The sequence below is a fragment of the Peromyscus eremicus genome, chromosome 17 (genome assembly GCF_949786415.1).
Source record: "Peromyscus eremicus chromosome 17, PerEre_H2_v1, whole genome shotgun sequence".
In the NCBI taxonomy this organism is placed as follows: domain Eukaryota; kingdom Metazoa; phylum Chordata; class Mammalia; order Rodentia; family Cricetidae; genus Peromyscus; species Peromyscus eremicus.
In genome coordinates this window covers 55,449,669-55,465,099 of record NC_081433.1, presented here as the reverse complement: position 1 = coordinate 55,465,099, position 15,431 = coordinate 55,449,669, and the positions used below count along the sequence as shown (strand labels likewise).

Sequence of the window (15,431 nt, the reverse complement as noted above, 5' to 3'; positions counted from 1 at the left end):
TGGGGACACTTAAGTAATTGGTAGAGATCTTACTTTTATGAGACTGCAAAGACAAGCAGGAATGAGACTGAAATACACAAAAGGGAGACATCTTACCACTGAAAACATCTACTATTCGACAGACTACAGGGACACAGTTTCGTGTATATAGGGGAAAGAATGGGGTGTTATCTCCCTTGAGGGCTCATCCAGTCTGCTTTATCAAGTGTGAACAAGGCAGGGCTGCTTTGTTTTTCTCTTCATACACAGTGGCCCCTGTGTTCTGGGTCCTGTTTTTATTGGAGCTGTAAAAGCGTTACAGAAACCCCAACAGTAAACAGGGCTGAGAATGTGAGGTCATAGTAACATGACCTCACAGGGGTCAAATCCTTGGAAGGCTGGGTAGTTGAGCAGAACTGGAGTTAGAGTGAAGGAAAGAAGAAGGAGGAGCTTCAGTAAGAAGGATGGCCCAGACGTGCCTTAGCCATTGTCATGGGGATTACATTGTGTGTACTTCATTGCTGGTGAGTTTGTATTGTCATCATATTGTGAGGATTTCAGTTTAAAAACAAACATTTTCTGTTTGGTTCACGTAATCTCACAAGCTGTGAAAAAAAAAAAGACAGATTGAAGACATCTAGGAAAGAAGGAGTTTATTGTTACTTTGCTCCTCATTTTCTCTGTTTACTGAAAGTTATTTATTTATTGTTTTAAAAGAAGACCCAGAAAAGTCAGATGTACATAGATTTTACAGTCACATCTTTCTTCCCCGTCCCAACCTCCACGAGGAAGATAGAGTGAAGTCAGCTTCGTTGGGCAAGAGAATAGAAGGAAGAAGCAGATAGAGGACATGAGGACTGTGAGAAAAATAACCAGGAGCTTTATTAGTATTGTTTTCAAATTTATACTTACATTTGAACAAAATCGGTCTGAGTGTATCAAGTTATTAGATCCCATTTCTTGCATGAAGTGATTAATAAAAAAAAAGCCATGAGCGTTCTGAGAAATGAACAGTAATTGGTGTGCTGATAAAGAAAATTCTTTCTTTGGTATTTGTTTCTACTACATTATAGCTATTATGGAGAGAAAGACTATTAGAAAACTTGTGGAAACACAACTCCACAAAGAAAGTGTAAGTGAATGTGTTTATGTTTGTATGTGTGTGAGTGTGCATGTGTACGCATACTTATATGTGTATACATATGTGTATGTATATATGTGTGTTAGTATTTATGTATGTATATGTATAAACTTATTTGATTGTAACCAGCCTTATTCTTGGGATATTTTACATTCTACTACTGATGTGGTAAAAACTATGACTTTCCCTTAATATGAAATTTCTGAGTTTATTTATATAAATATGTTCTAGTTAAATATGAAGTTTTCACACAATGATTGGCAGTTTTAACTTTCTAAGTAGGTTCAGAATGAAATCAATGAAATATTATATTCATTTTAGGATGAGATCATCCTAGGGAAGCAGTTAGTTATTATTGTAGGTATTTTCTGTTGGAAATTGAAGGTGGCTTATTGTTTAAGAAATGTTACCATTTATCCTTGTTTGTCTAGGTCCATTTCTCTTTAGCTCATTGTTTGCCGTTGACAATGGTTTGTAATTTGACTTGAAGGTGAGAATGATTACTATGGGTCTGGTCCTCCAGTTTTTGTGCTCTGAACTTGCCCTGTGGTCTTTACTGGGAACAAGTAAGTTGACCTGTGCACTGAGTCGAGTTTTCACAGAGGTGGATGTAAAAGGCAGTCTGACATCATAGCCCATGCCTCTGCTCTCCGCTCTTAGATCTGGGTCCTGTTGATCGTGGGCTGAGGAGGAGCTGCTATTTAGGGAAACAGTCAACCAATGACTGGACAGTTGTTAAATTAAAATTTTTATTAAAAATTGACGTTTTGGTAAATGAAATCCATCCAGGGTTGGTGGCACATGCCTTTACTTTAATCCCAGCACTCAGGAGACAGAGACAGGAGGATCTCTGTGCCTTTCAGTCCAGTGTGGTTTATATAGTATGTTCTTGGCCAGCCAGGACTACATAATAGAACCATGACTCAAAAATAGAGTAAATAAATAAAATATTAGAGATAAAATATTGAAATAATTTCGGAAACCCATCTCTCACTGGTATTTTAGCAGTTTCCCGGGACTTAACTACGTTTCGGAGGAAGGTGGTAACATTGATACAAGGGGCTTTGCTAATATTGTGTGATGAGACTTGTTTGCAAATACTTTATAAAAGAACAAAACATAGCAATAGAAAATCACACATGGTTAACAGATCCACTTAGAGGTGTATGGTAGAAAAGAGGAGTATAGGATTGAATTTAATGTATGAGTACAAAAGCATGTTGGGGTAAGTTTTATATTACAACTGACTTTTAAGAAATTATGTTTTTCTTATTCTCATGTTTTTTATATATATACATATATATAAAGCATATCCACAGTTATTTAAAAGGAATGTTAAAATATACATTTTTGTACTTAAGTATCTGTGTGAAGACAGATTTTCTCAAAATATTTCAGTCAAAACAATAAATTAAGAGGTTTAATCAACAGGTGGTTCTGATAATCCTGTTTTCCTCTAAGAGCTAGCCAGCAATCTGTAAAAAAAAAAAAAAAATGTAAATCACTTAATTTTTTATTATCGGAGAACCTGTTTTTTAGCAAAAAAAAGTATTAAGTATAATACACAAAGTGAATTATTTCTGAAAATATTAAATGCTTTACGTTTTGTTTTATTTACCAATATGGTACATATCAATAGATAAAATTGACATTAAACAGAAACTTATTGGGGTTTTCAACACTTAAAAATAATAAGGTCCTAAAATCAAAATGATTTGTTTAGGTCTTAGGCCAGTGATTTTCAACCTGTAGGTTCCGACCCCTTGGGGGTGTCATATGACCCTTTCACAGGGGCCGCTTGGAAAACACAAATATTTACATGACAATTCATTACAGTAGCAAAATTACAGTTATGAAGTAGTAACAAAATAATTTTGCAGTTGGGGTCACCAAATTAGGAAGGTTGAGAACCACTGGCTGAGACAGTTATTTTTATAGTCCTTAGAAATAGAGTGCCTGAATATTTGTTGTGAAATATTTAAATAGAAAACAGTCTTGTTTAAAATAATTTTATATAGTTGATGTTACACTGTTGCAGTATCTTCATCCATTATTTCTCTTTTGTTGTACAAGAAAAATTTTCTGTTTTCTTTTCTCTTTTCTTTTTTTAAGTGGTGGCCATAGCCATGCAGAGGTGAAAACCCGACCAGACGCTCACTCTGAAATGGGGAGCACTGAGATTCTGGAAAAAGAGACCACAGAAAGTCTCAGTAACGGCACGAACAGCAACGTGGAAGCAGCTAAACGCTTGGCCAGACGCTTGTATCATCTAGACAGATTCAAAAGATCAGACGTTGCAAAACATCTAGGCAAAAAGTACGTTCGCGAGGCCGTTTCCTGTCTGACCTTTTTTTTCCTGTTTCTTTTCTTTTCTTTGAATAGTTGTCATTTCAATAAACAACTCTACTCTGTTTCCTTACAGCAATGACTTTAGTAAACTCGTTGCGGAAGAGTATCTGAAGTTTTTTGATTTCACAGGGATGACGCTGGATCAGTCTCTCAGGTATGATGAAACATCACTTCTGTTCTTCATCACCTCTAAGTCATGACTTCTTAGCAGAGGGAGTCATGTGCTCTGGTTTGGGTCTGCTTCCTGTTTTCACCCCGATTCCATTTGTTTTGTGGGTTTAGATGAGAGTCTGGATCCTAAACAGAGAATGTGAAAGAAGTAAACATGAACTGATGTTCTGTATATAATAATAAACTTGAGTCCATGTAGCATAGGACAGTGTGACCTGAAATCAAATCTGGGAAAAATGTCTCTTTTGATGGTTTCTTTAATTTTTCTATTGCAGTTAAAATATGCAATTAAATTTCTTATCAACCATTTTAAGGACAGTCACTGGCATTAATATATTCACAGAGCTGAACCACTGCCAGTCACTAATTTCTTTTACTTTGCTCCTCTGGGAGCTAAAACTACCTGATGATAAATAACTCTCCTTCTCCCTAGAAACCACTCTTTTGACTATGTTGACTACTTCGTATACCTAGCATCAGACAATATTTGGAGGGATTTTTTTTTGGCTTGTTAGGTATAATGGTCTCAAGGTTTTTGTATGTTGTAATTTATCACAGGATTTTTTAAACCTTCTTAAACTGAGTAATACTCCACTGTATAGACATCCACTGTTTTCCTGCTCACTCATCCATCAGTGGTTACTTGTATTCCATCCACAGTTCATCTGTTGTGAATACTTCTGCAGTCCACACAAGCACATACATGTCTCCATGAGACCCTACTTTGAATTCTGTTGAATAGGAAGTTTGGGGTCCAGCAGTTAAAAAGACTGCTGACTATGAAATTAGAGGTCTTTGTTCCTTAAGTATTTCCTTGAAATAGCAAGTACAAAATCTTTTCCGATTATACGTTGTTATTAACTCTTGATTGAAATAAAAATAGCTCAACCAATAAAGTCTACAGGATGTTATCTGTGAAATAGATTGGAATGTCTACTATCTGATGAGATTTTTTTTTAAATGAAGACACACTAGTACTCATTTTTCACATTTGAGCTACTGAACATAAGATCTAGTGAGCATTTAATCTTATGAACTATTGAAAACATATGAACCTCAGAGAGTCCTGATCATCCAGTACTGTCCCTTTGTTTTGCAGGTCAGACAACAGAAGCCTGGGAGGTGAAATGGGGGTGGTTCTATTAGAGTAGCTCCTGGCTGCTTGCAGGCTGTTAGTTAATGAAAGCATCCAAGAGTAAAGGAATGAATTGTACCTGTGCTTTGTGCTCTTACATGTTTATTTCAAAAGCTAGACAGAAGTAGTGGTCGGTATGCTTTAGGATAATGAAGTGCAAATCTCTGGTAAGAAAGGAGGCCGAAGTCTCATGAAAATCAGGTTCATTACATGTACTTTATGGTAGTAAGACTTCTTAGAAAAGTTTGAATGGTTTTTATATGTAACATATTGCTTGATATAAGGAACAGCTTATGGTTATATTTCCTAATTTCTGCCTCATGTATCAGTGATGATGTGAAAGAGGCAAAATAAATTAGCCCAAATCTGCTGTGTGCAAAGGAGTGCACCTGACATTTTAGTAACAGATGGAGATCACATGACTAAGGAACCCCGATATGTAGGTTTTAACACATAGCTGGTATGATTGTACAAGTGAGTCATCAATGTTTTTTCTTCTTTTTAAACCTACCATTTGACAATTACAATTGGAAATCACCCGCCTTTCTCAGGTTTTCTTAATATATTGGCCTTTCTGTTCTTACTGTGACATATTTTATAGAAGTTTATATTTCTTTCCTTTCCTTTCCTTTCCTTTCCTTTCCTTTCCTTTCCTTTCCTTTCCTTTCCTTTCCTTTCCTTTCCTTTCCTTTCCTTTTCTTTTCGTTCCTTTCCTTTCCTTTCCTTTCCTGTGTGTGTGTGTGTGTGTGTGTGTGTGTGTGTGTGTGTGTGTGTGTGTATAATGTTGGAGGGAGTGCAGGCATCCATGTGGTACAGCAAGTATGAAAATCAGGACAACTTTTACAGTCAGCCCTGGCCCTCCTTGTTTTCGAGGCAGGCCTCTCTTTGTTTCTGCTGCTACCCTGAGTTCTCTAGGTTAGCTGGCCTGTGAACCTCTGGGCCATTCTCGTGTCTTCAACTCTCATCTCTCTGCAGGAATTCTGAGATTATAGGTGCCTGCTACCAAATCTCCCTTTCCGCATTAAATATATGGATCCAGGTCCTCAGGCTTGTGTGGCAAGCTTTTACCTGCTGAGCCATTTGTCCTGCCCACATTTTGTAGAATTTAAATAAGTTTATTTATATTGAGTAACCATCTAGTGAATATTTTAGGAAGTATGGATAAATGATTGTAGGATGCTTTTGTATAATTATTCCCTTGCCTTTCTCTAATTAACTGTCAAATATTACAAAATGTAAAATTCTTAAATATTTCTCTCCTTTATTATTCTTTCTCAGGTATTTCTTTAAAGCATTTTCTCTTGTGGGAGAAACGCAGGAGCGTGAGAGAGTATTAATACATTTCTCCAATAGATATTTTTATTGTAATCCAGACACTATCACCTCACAAGGTAATTGAATGAGAAGCTTGAAATTTTTTATGACTGTGGTTATTTTCCTTATTAAAAAAGTTACATTTATTGTAAAAAAATATAAGAAATTATATTTAATTTATATCTTTTTCTAGTTTATTTAAATCCAAGTTGGAATCATTAGTTTCATTTGCTATTCTTTACCTTTCATTTTATTTTTTCATATTACCTTTTTTAAGGAATGTTCAATAACATGATATTTTTTGTTCTTTTAATTATTTTTGTTCTCTTTAAAAATTCATAGTATGGCAGTGTACTTTTTTTTCAGCAGAATTTTTATTTTATTTTATTTTATTTTACAATATAATTCAGTTCTACATATCGGCAGTGTACTTTCTTTATATTGACTTTCTATGCTCAACTTTGCTACTCCAGAATTTGATGTACAAAGTAGTTTGTAATACTTTATTGGTTTTCTTACTTCTTCTTATAGTCATACATAGGCAGAGTTTCCCTGTCCCAATCACCTGCTCCCAAATAACTGGCAGCTGCTTCCCAAATAACTGACTCAGAGACTGAATATAAATTATAAATGCTCAGTCCATAGCTCAGGCTTGTTACTAGCTAACTCTTATACTTTAAATTAACCTATATTTCTTATCTATGCCTTGCCACGTGGCTCATGGCTTGTTACCACATTTTTTACATGGCCTGCTTCCTCAGAGGGTAGCTGGCATCTCTGACTCTGTCCTTCTTCCCATCATTCTCCTAGTTTGGTTAGCCTGCCTATAATTCCTGCTTAGGTACTAGCCAGTCAGCTCTTTATTAACTGATGAGAGTAATACATATTTATGGTGTACAGAAGGATTATTCCACAGCAGTCCTAATCACTATACTTTCCAAAATCCATGTGTGTTTAGCTTAGTAATTTCTTTTGCATATTTCTGTATCTCTATGGAAGCTTTATTGAATCTCTGATGCTTTTGTTTGATATTAATTAAAATCTTTAAAGCTACCTTTCACTTATGACTTTAGGAAATTATGAGTTTGTTTGTGGTACTGTTTTTACAGAGTAAACTATTTAACTATTGGTCTACCCAGAAGGAGAGTCTTTTTCCTTTTAAAGTATGGTAGCAATGCAGTTTCAAGTTTTAAGCATATTCACTTTTAAATGTGAAAGTTTCTCACAAATTTATTAATTCTGGAATAAATTACTAGGACTAGATGGTCAAGGAACAGTAATTATCTCTGAATAGAGACTGATAGTAATCAAAGTCCTTGCTCACCCCACCCTGTCAGGCTGTAGCTATCAGCTACGTCATCAATATCACATGCTTGTATGTGAATTGGTAGTATTTGGACCAATTATTTATCTGTTCTATCACGGGGTCCGCACCAACTGGAGAACCCAAGAGGTGGGGGAGAGTTGTTTCCATTACACCTGAAAGTCTAAGAGGATGTTAACGTGCTTGAGAGTACAGCAGGGCCTGTGGGAGTGGGTAGATGTGCTCTTGAGGAGGGTGTTGGAGTGTCTGCTGCAGACTTTTACGATAATTCCTGGAATTGCTTTTGGACCTATGATCAGCAAATGGGATGAGAACAAATATGCAGTGAGGTATATACATTACATAAGAGAAACCACCAACTAAAGTAAAAGATGTGCTTTTAAAAACAAACTTCCTTCCTGTGCATTTGGTATATCTCTAAAACTATTATCATCTGTTATACTTGGGTTAAGAGTTAGTAAAGAGAAAAGCTAACCTGATATTTGAAGGTAAGATGTTTAGCTCTATGTACTTTTTATATTACTTTATAAAATAAGATGAAAGTGATAATCCCATTTAAGTTAGGCATGTTATTTCAGTCTTTGACTGCATTTTACTGAATATTTAATTTTTTAATCCTCTCAGATTATTTCAGTGTTTTAGTTTTGGCTTTATCTATAACATCCTAGAAGAATTAACACAATCTAAATGTGGTCTTTAAAGAATGTTGTAAAGTATGTCTATGATAATAATAATCTGTATACCTTAAGTGTTAGATTATTTATTTTCACATTGATACCATATGCTACAGAAAATTGAGAAAGTGTAAATAAAAAAGAAATATGTTTCATGATCCAGAGATATCTTTGTATTTTGACGTATTCTTCTAGAAATATTTACATTCCATAGAATCATACTGAACATAAATATGTTTCTCATATAACTGATTATCAAGTCTCTTTTCACTCCAACCTGTGTTTCTGCACAGCGTTCCTAATACACTCAACGTTACAAACGTCTGTTTCCGGAGGGTTACATTTGTCTCCCATTGTCAGCAGCGTCTGTCTCTGTGTTCTCGTATTTATGTGGATCCTTAGTTGTTTCCTTAGTGTCAGGCCACAGAAGAGTTGCTGTGTTAAACGACACTGCTGGAGGCTTTGCACATGCAATGCCATATTGCCCTTCAGGGAGGAGGTACCAATTTATTTATCACTAGAGGAATTCAGCCATCTTCAGAAGTCCTTACAGTTTGTCTCATCCATCGTCTGCCTTCCAAACAAAGTTAGTTGTGTCTAGCACAGCTTGGTATACGCTCCGTTAACAGCGGTCCCTGTTTTTTGCAGATGGAGTCCATTGCCTCACCTGTGCTATGATGCTCCTCAACACAGACCTGCATGGCCATGTAAGTGTAGGTTTGTGATGCTGCCTCATAGACTCTGCAACGTTACAAGCTTGTCTTTGCTTTTGTGTTCATACATAGTTTTCTCTGCCCTTCCTTGCCTTTTCTCTAGAGCATTCCCATAACATGTAGATAAATACAAATTTTCCAAAAAAAAAAAAAAAAAAGAAATATCCCTTTCATTCCACATGCTAGCACAGAGAGTAATTTTAAAAAGAAGCTGTATTTTGTAGGTGCCTGGTTTGGTTTCAGTGTGTGTATTCTGTATCATCTTTCTCCACCAGATGGCAGGCAGAGGCTTTACTTGTTTTGGGTTTTGTTTTGTTGTCTTTTGGCTAGGTAGTCAAGTGGTTGATGTACAATGTTGGAAAGATAATATAAGTTAGAACTGAAATTGCCATTTTTACATTTTATCTTTTTTTTTTTTTTTTTTTTTTTTTTTTTTTTTTTTTTTTTTTTGGTTTTTTTGAGACAGGGTTTCTCTATGTAGCTTTGTGCCTTTCCTGGGACTCACTTGGTAGCCCAGGCTGGCCTCGAACTCACAGAGATCCGCCTGGCTCTGCCTCCCGAGTGCTGGGATTAAAGGCGTGCGCCACCACCGCCCGGCTCATTTTTACATTTTAATAGGTATATCAGCTCAGTCTTTTCTGAATTCTTCAACTCACTTGCTTTGTTAACTAGCTAAAATATCAAAATAAAACCTACTGCAAAATCAATGTATCTCATCTTCTGTTTAAAATAAAAGATATACATCATAAACTTATAATGATGTTTCTATTACAGGTAATAGTTTAAAATTTTTATCATTTTAGTTATCAAGTTCACATTTGGGAAATGAGAGTATTTTATGAAAATCTAAACTCATCTATATTTATTTAGAACAAAGTTCTAGATCCATGTATTTTGAAGGAAAAATTCAAGTTTCTGTGTAATTGAATATATCAACCCTTGACTTAATATATTTTACTTAGTAATTTTAGAAGCTATGTGAAAACTACTAGTTAGCAGCTCTCTGTTCCATTATCCTAAACAATTACACCGTTCTCTTGATACTACAGAGCTCCTTTCTAAAGCAGTTAGCGTGGAGCTCTATGGGACCTTTAAGTTGAACTAGCTGTTAGCAGAGGACTAGGGTGCAGAAAGCGGTCCCCCAGCAGCGAAGTCTGGGGAAATTGAGTACTAGATCATAATGTTAATACCATGGTAACATATTTAAAAGTACTCACAAGTTCATTTTTTTTTGCATATTTTAAAGGATTATGTAGAGTAATTTGGTGGGTTGGAGACATGTAGCAGAAGTCCAGAAATTAAAGTATTGTAGTTCCCTAAGTGAGAACCTTTAAGTGTTGGACTTAAGCTGTGGACTGTCCGCTCACTTCCTATAGTCAGACAAGAGGTGCTCTTACAACATGGTTCCTTGAATTATGTGATGATAGGTACCTCCTACCCCTCTTTCCTTTCACTCCATACTTTCATCACCTAACTTTTTGGTCAAAAAGGATCATTTTGAGTATAGATGTGCACATATAACATTGACCTATCCAGTGATTCCTAGCTCTTCACATTGGATGTTTTTTAAGTCCCATTAACATAAAATAGTTCTGTATTTATCATCTTTTGATTAAGAAATATTTGATAATGGAAAAACGTACTAATATTTCATTCTTGTTGAAAAATGTTGAGGTTCTTATATAACGTCTGTAAAAGTTGTCAGATTTGGGAGACTTTTTTCTATTAAATCCTAGATTGCTTTTTTTAAAAAGAGCTCATAATGTTTAATAATACTTTGAAGTAAGCATACATCTTACTGCTCAAAATAATTTGAAATAAAGCAGCAAGTATGGATATGACATCTAATTTTTATTCAGCTAACCTGTTGTGGTTGAATGTAGACACACTGTAGATCTCCTGGGGTCTAACCACAGCTGCAGAATCACAAGGGCAGGACCATCTGTCCTAATCCCAGCTTCAGACCTCTTGAGGGGATCCAATAAAGCCTCATGCCTTGGGCACAGTGGCACACTCTTGGAATCCCGGAAGTTGGGAAACTAAGGTGGGAGTGGGGAGAGTCTTGAGGCCAGCCGGGCTCCACAGAGGTACACTGCTAAACAACCAAGAAGTGAACAAACAAATCATTGCATTTCCTTTGACATTGGGATGCAAGAATATTCGAATGTTGCCTTTAGTTGTGCTGAATGTAGACAATTAGCAGTTGCCTAAAGTAGTGTGTTACTGATATAAAAGGGAAAACTGTAATTACAGTAAATCTCTCTGGATCATTATCTGGGTTGTATTTTTGGTGTTAATTGGTTCTCGGGCCTTGGTTGAGTGTGTAAAAGTATATGCTATGTACTTAGGGTTGTCTAGAGTTTAGGTTTTGTGTAATGATTTTCTTTGTTATACAATGAATACCATTATAAATCTGTGGGATCTATAGTTGCTACCATAAGTGCTAACCATATGAAAATGTGTTTCTCCTATCTTTCCCTCTGGATTCATTTTAAAAATAAACTTTCCTTCTAGGTGGTAAGTGTTTGTTCATAATTCTGGATGTAGATTCTCTTGCATCATAATTGCCTGATCTATTCTAGTATGTGTATGACTGGTTAGCATGGCCATTCTGAGGCTGAATCATTCAGAAGATGAGTGAATTCTTTCTAGTGTATGCTTCTTCCCTTTGCCTTACTGCTGTCCTGCATAGGCCATCACCATCGACTCCCTGGCCCAGTGCCAGAATAACCCTTTGGGGTAAACTAATATGCCATTTCCCTTCTCTTCTCTACCATTGTGCCCTAACAGCAGCACAGCAGCATGACTAAGAAGTACTAAATCCAGCTTGTCTTCATGCTTTCTACAGGGAAGGGCTAACTTAGGGGTTAATTGATTTGGGCTATTTTATTTTGTTTTGCTTTGGTTTGTGATTCTTCTTTAAGTAATGATGCTCTGTAAATGCATTGGTATGGTCCTTGTTTATCCTGCTATTTTCACTAATTAAGATGATGGAATGAGTACTAATATAATAACCTCTAGTAGGTAGCGCCACATTACATGTTGCACTGCTTTTCCATCTTTGTCTGATGTATGCATCCTCTCATTCACCAGATCTCAGTAGTGCCCTATACTGTTTCAGGTTCTGTACCATTTGGGCAAGCATATGTTCCATCAGTCAGAGCTCCTCTATCATGGGTGACTAGGCTGGTTACTATTAATCAGATTTAACTGAAGGCATGTTTAGCAGATAAATGAGAAGCTGTTGTAGAAACACATCAAGGTTTTAAAAATTCACATTGCATTATAGTTAAGCCTCATTAAATAGGCCAGGGGGAAATATGAAGTATACACTGGTTCTTTCCAGAAAAATTCATTATTGCTCTTTACTACCTAGTTCAAAATGAAAAGGAGTGGTTTATCATTATCTTAGCACCAGTACCTTATTTATACTTATCTTGAGTACTCTTGTAGATTAACTACTTTGAAGTTTTGATCACATGACTGACTTGCTCAGTAATCCCTTTTATTTTTTTCAATGTTTCATTATCTACAAAATGTACATAGAATTAAATGTCTATAAATAAAAACTTTTAAATTACAGTTTTAAGCACTAAGCATGCTAAAATTGCTTGGAATATGGAAGTAGGATTGACATTTTTGTTTCCATTTTTGTTTTATTGCAAAATATTATAAATAGAAGGATTTGACATATGAGAATAAATTTGATCATTTCTGTTTGGAGTAGGCTTCAGGTAAATTCTAGTGGCTAAAACTAACTAGTTCTCATATGTTTGGTGCATCGTAAGGATTCATCTCCCCTTCCCCAGGATTGTGGCCTGGTCTGAAGACAGGTGGCAGGGGCAGAAGAGCAGTTAGGACTGGTGTTCTCAGGGTGCTGCTGGGGTTGGGAGCGGGGGCAGGAACTGGCTCCCAATGAAGAGTGAGCTCATTTGAACACTGTTGACCAAATCCACAAATCCAGAGCTAGGAAATCTCGAGAAATATGCAACCAGTATCAGGCTAAAAGCTCAAAACATGATTAGAGGCTGTGTCAAGGAAGTTACTGTTAGATAAATTTGTGACAGAATTTACTGTTTAACATTGGTTTTTGAGATTTTCAGTAGCAGCTTTTCCCAACATTGCTGTGTGCTCTTCAGTATTGGTAGAATCCACCCACCAGGTATTGTGGGTAGAAGAGGTAGAGTACTGCTCCTAAGGCGAGTGTCTACTGTCTTCATTGGTTCCCATACAGATCTCTTGTCCTTGGGGCACTGAGTATCATCTTTGTGGTCAGAGTTCACAGGAGGCATGACCTTCCTTGTGCTTGGTATTAAGATTAAAGAATTAAACACAGGGTAGAACCTGATAAATATGCCATATTGGTAGGGAAATGAAAGGATTAAGTGTACATTTTGCAACAGATTAATCTTAAAATATAGTAAGAGTGCCTTCACAGCAGCAAGTTTCATTTGCAGCCAGCAAACTAATTCTTAGATGGACTTGGTGGGAATTTAAAGGGTAGATAAGTATTTGGTTTACTTGAAGTACTGGAAGATAACTGTCACGTTTTTATTTAAGACAATACTTTTTTGTTTTGTTTTGTTTTGTTTTGTTTTTTTTTGTTTTTTGAGACAGGGTTTCTCTGTGTAGCTTTGCGCCTTTCCTGGAGCTCACTTGGTAGCCCAGGCTGGCCTCGAACTCACAGAGATCCGCCTGGCTCTGCCTCCCGAGTGCTGGGATTAAAGGCGTGCGCCACCACCGCCCGGCTTAAGACAATACTTTCTTACTTTCTTGTATTGTGTTTTTTTTTTCATTCTTGAAAATTCATACATGTATAGAATGAAATATGATCATATCCATACCAAATTTCCCACCTCCAACTTCTCCTGTATCCTTCCAACATGTCCCCCTCCCAACCTTAGCTTGTGCTTTTTTGCTGCTGGTATCCTACCAAGTCTAATTAGTGCTGCTCCTGTGTTCATGTGTGTGGGTCGCCCACCAGAGCATGGGAAACCCTCGTAAAAGAATGGTTCTCCTCTCCCCAGGAGTTCTACATGTAAAGGCTTTACAGCCCTCCATGAAGCTGATGAGCCATATGTAGTTAATGTCCTTGGGAATTTCTATATCTGGAATTATTATAACTAGACTTTTGCCTTCCTCCCTTTGTCCTAGCTTCCCTATGTCCTTCTGTCTGTGCTGCCCTGTATCCTTGGTGTCCTCTGCTATGGAACCTATCCCGAGTTACAAGTCTAATAAAGGATTTTAGCTGTGAATGTGATCTCTTTTCCCTTATGGCAGTGGTTCTCAACCTTCCCAATGCTGCGACTCTTTACTACAGCTCCTCATGTTGTGGTGACCCCCAACCATAGAATTATTTTGTTGGACTTCAAACTGTAATTTTGCTACTGTTACGAGTTGTAATGTTAATATCTGGTATGTGATCCCACACTGCTGTCTTTTCTCTTGATCAGCCATAATGGCTTCCACTAACTCTCCTCATGTAAAACTCCTCACCAATGCTGAAAGTCCACAGAAGTACAAGTAGGCTTGGATCTAGAAGTGATGGTGGTTTCTAGCTGAGTTGTTTTCACCATTATTATGTTTTTAAAATATTATATATTACCAGAAGGAGTGTGTACGGACTAGACTGAGAATCTAGCCTTCAGCTGTGGAATGTTTTTACAGGAAAATGTCATAGTTTTATTTTTTTTTAAATTTTAAAATGACCTTTAAAATGCAGTGCCACTCACTATCATATTGGCAATGGTGTAGCTTTTAATAAGAATCAATCCTTATTTAAGTATGTAAAAGTTTAATTATGCACTAGTCAATTTCATTCAATTCTGTGACCTCTGAAAATGAAAACTCTTCCATTCTTTTATCTGCTTCTTCACTTTTTTTTTTTTTTTTAATTCTACCCTGTTTGAGAACAGGTTCACATGAAGAAGATATGTCAGAGTGGTTATCTCTTGAGTCAGTGGGCTCATGTAGTGGCCTTGGATCTAATCAACACATTACTTTATCAGTACTTTTCCTTCTGAGTTTTCACCCTTGTACAATAAGGCATGTGAAACTCGCTATTAAGTCAGTTTTGCCCTCCCTCCTTCCCTCCCTCCCTCCCTCCCTCCCTCCCTCCCTCCCTCTCTCCCTCTTCCCCTCCCTCCCTTCCTTTTCCTCCCTCCCTTCCTCCCTCCCTCCTTCCCTCTCCCTGCCTCCCTCCCTTGGAGAGAGGAAGATTAAGAATGAAGAGAATGAGTGAAAACTTACTAGACCTCTACTCTCCATGACTCAGCTCATTTCTTCTTATGACAGCCAAGTTAAAAGTCAAATTAAATCTTTGTGTTTTGACAGAGTTCAATGTGTTTTATTTCCTCAAAATTAAAAAAAATGTTCTAATTAAGTATTACTAGACTCTATTTTTAGGACATTTTTCCAACTTTGTTTTAGAATATATTTATACTTCTGAAAATGTTTGAAGACCCCAACAGAGGTGATTTTTTTTTTGTGTGTTTTAATAATACTGCATTATGAACTGAATCTAAAACTTTAAAGTCATTATTCAGTCATTAAAGTCCACTAAATAAACAACATACTTTTTATAATTATGATTATACTTTATGATATGAGACAATTGAGTGGAAACAGTAGC

At 36.5% G+C, this 15,431-nt stretch overlaps 1 protein-coding gene across 9 annotated transcripts in view; it reads left to right on the top strand.

Annotated features, from left to right (window-relative positions):
* Psd3 (pleckstrin and Sec7 domain containing 3) overlaps nucleotides 1–15,431 on the top strand; it is a 383,054-nt gene that overhangs the window by 162,884 nt on the left and 204,739 nt on the right. For 7 of the 9 annotated variants that reach the window (XM_059244224.1, XM_059244226.1, XM_059244225.1 and 4 more), the window contains 4 exons: nucleotides 3,233–3,436; nucleotides 3,543–3,623; nucleotides 6,054–6,166; nucleotides 8,736–8,794. In XM_059244224.1, the coding sequence (XP_059100207.1) occupies nucleotides 3,233–3,436; nucleotides 3,543–3,623; nucleotides 6,054–6,166; nucleotides 8,736–8,794 (457 nt within the window). Of the gene's footprint in view, nucleotides 1–290; nucleotides 504–3,232; nucleotides 3,437–3,542; nucleotides 3,624–6,053; nucleotides 6,167–8,735; nucleotides 8,795–15,431 lie in introns of those variants that run through there. The other 2 variants (XM_059244230.1, XM_059244232.1) reach the window with 2 other exon arrangements.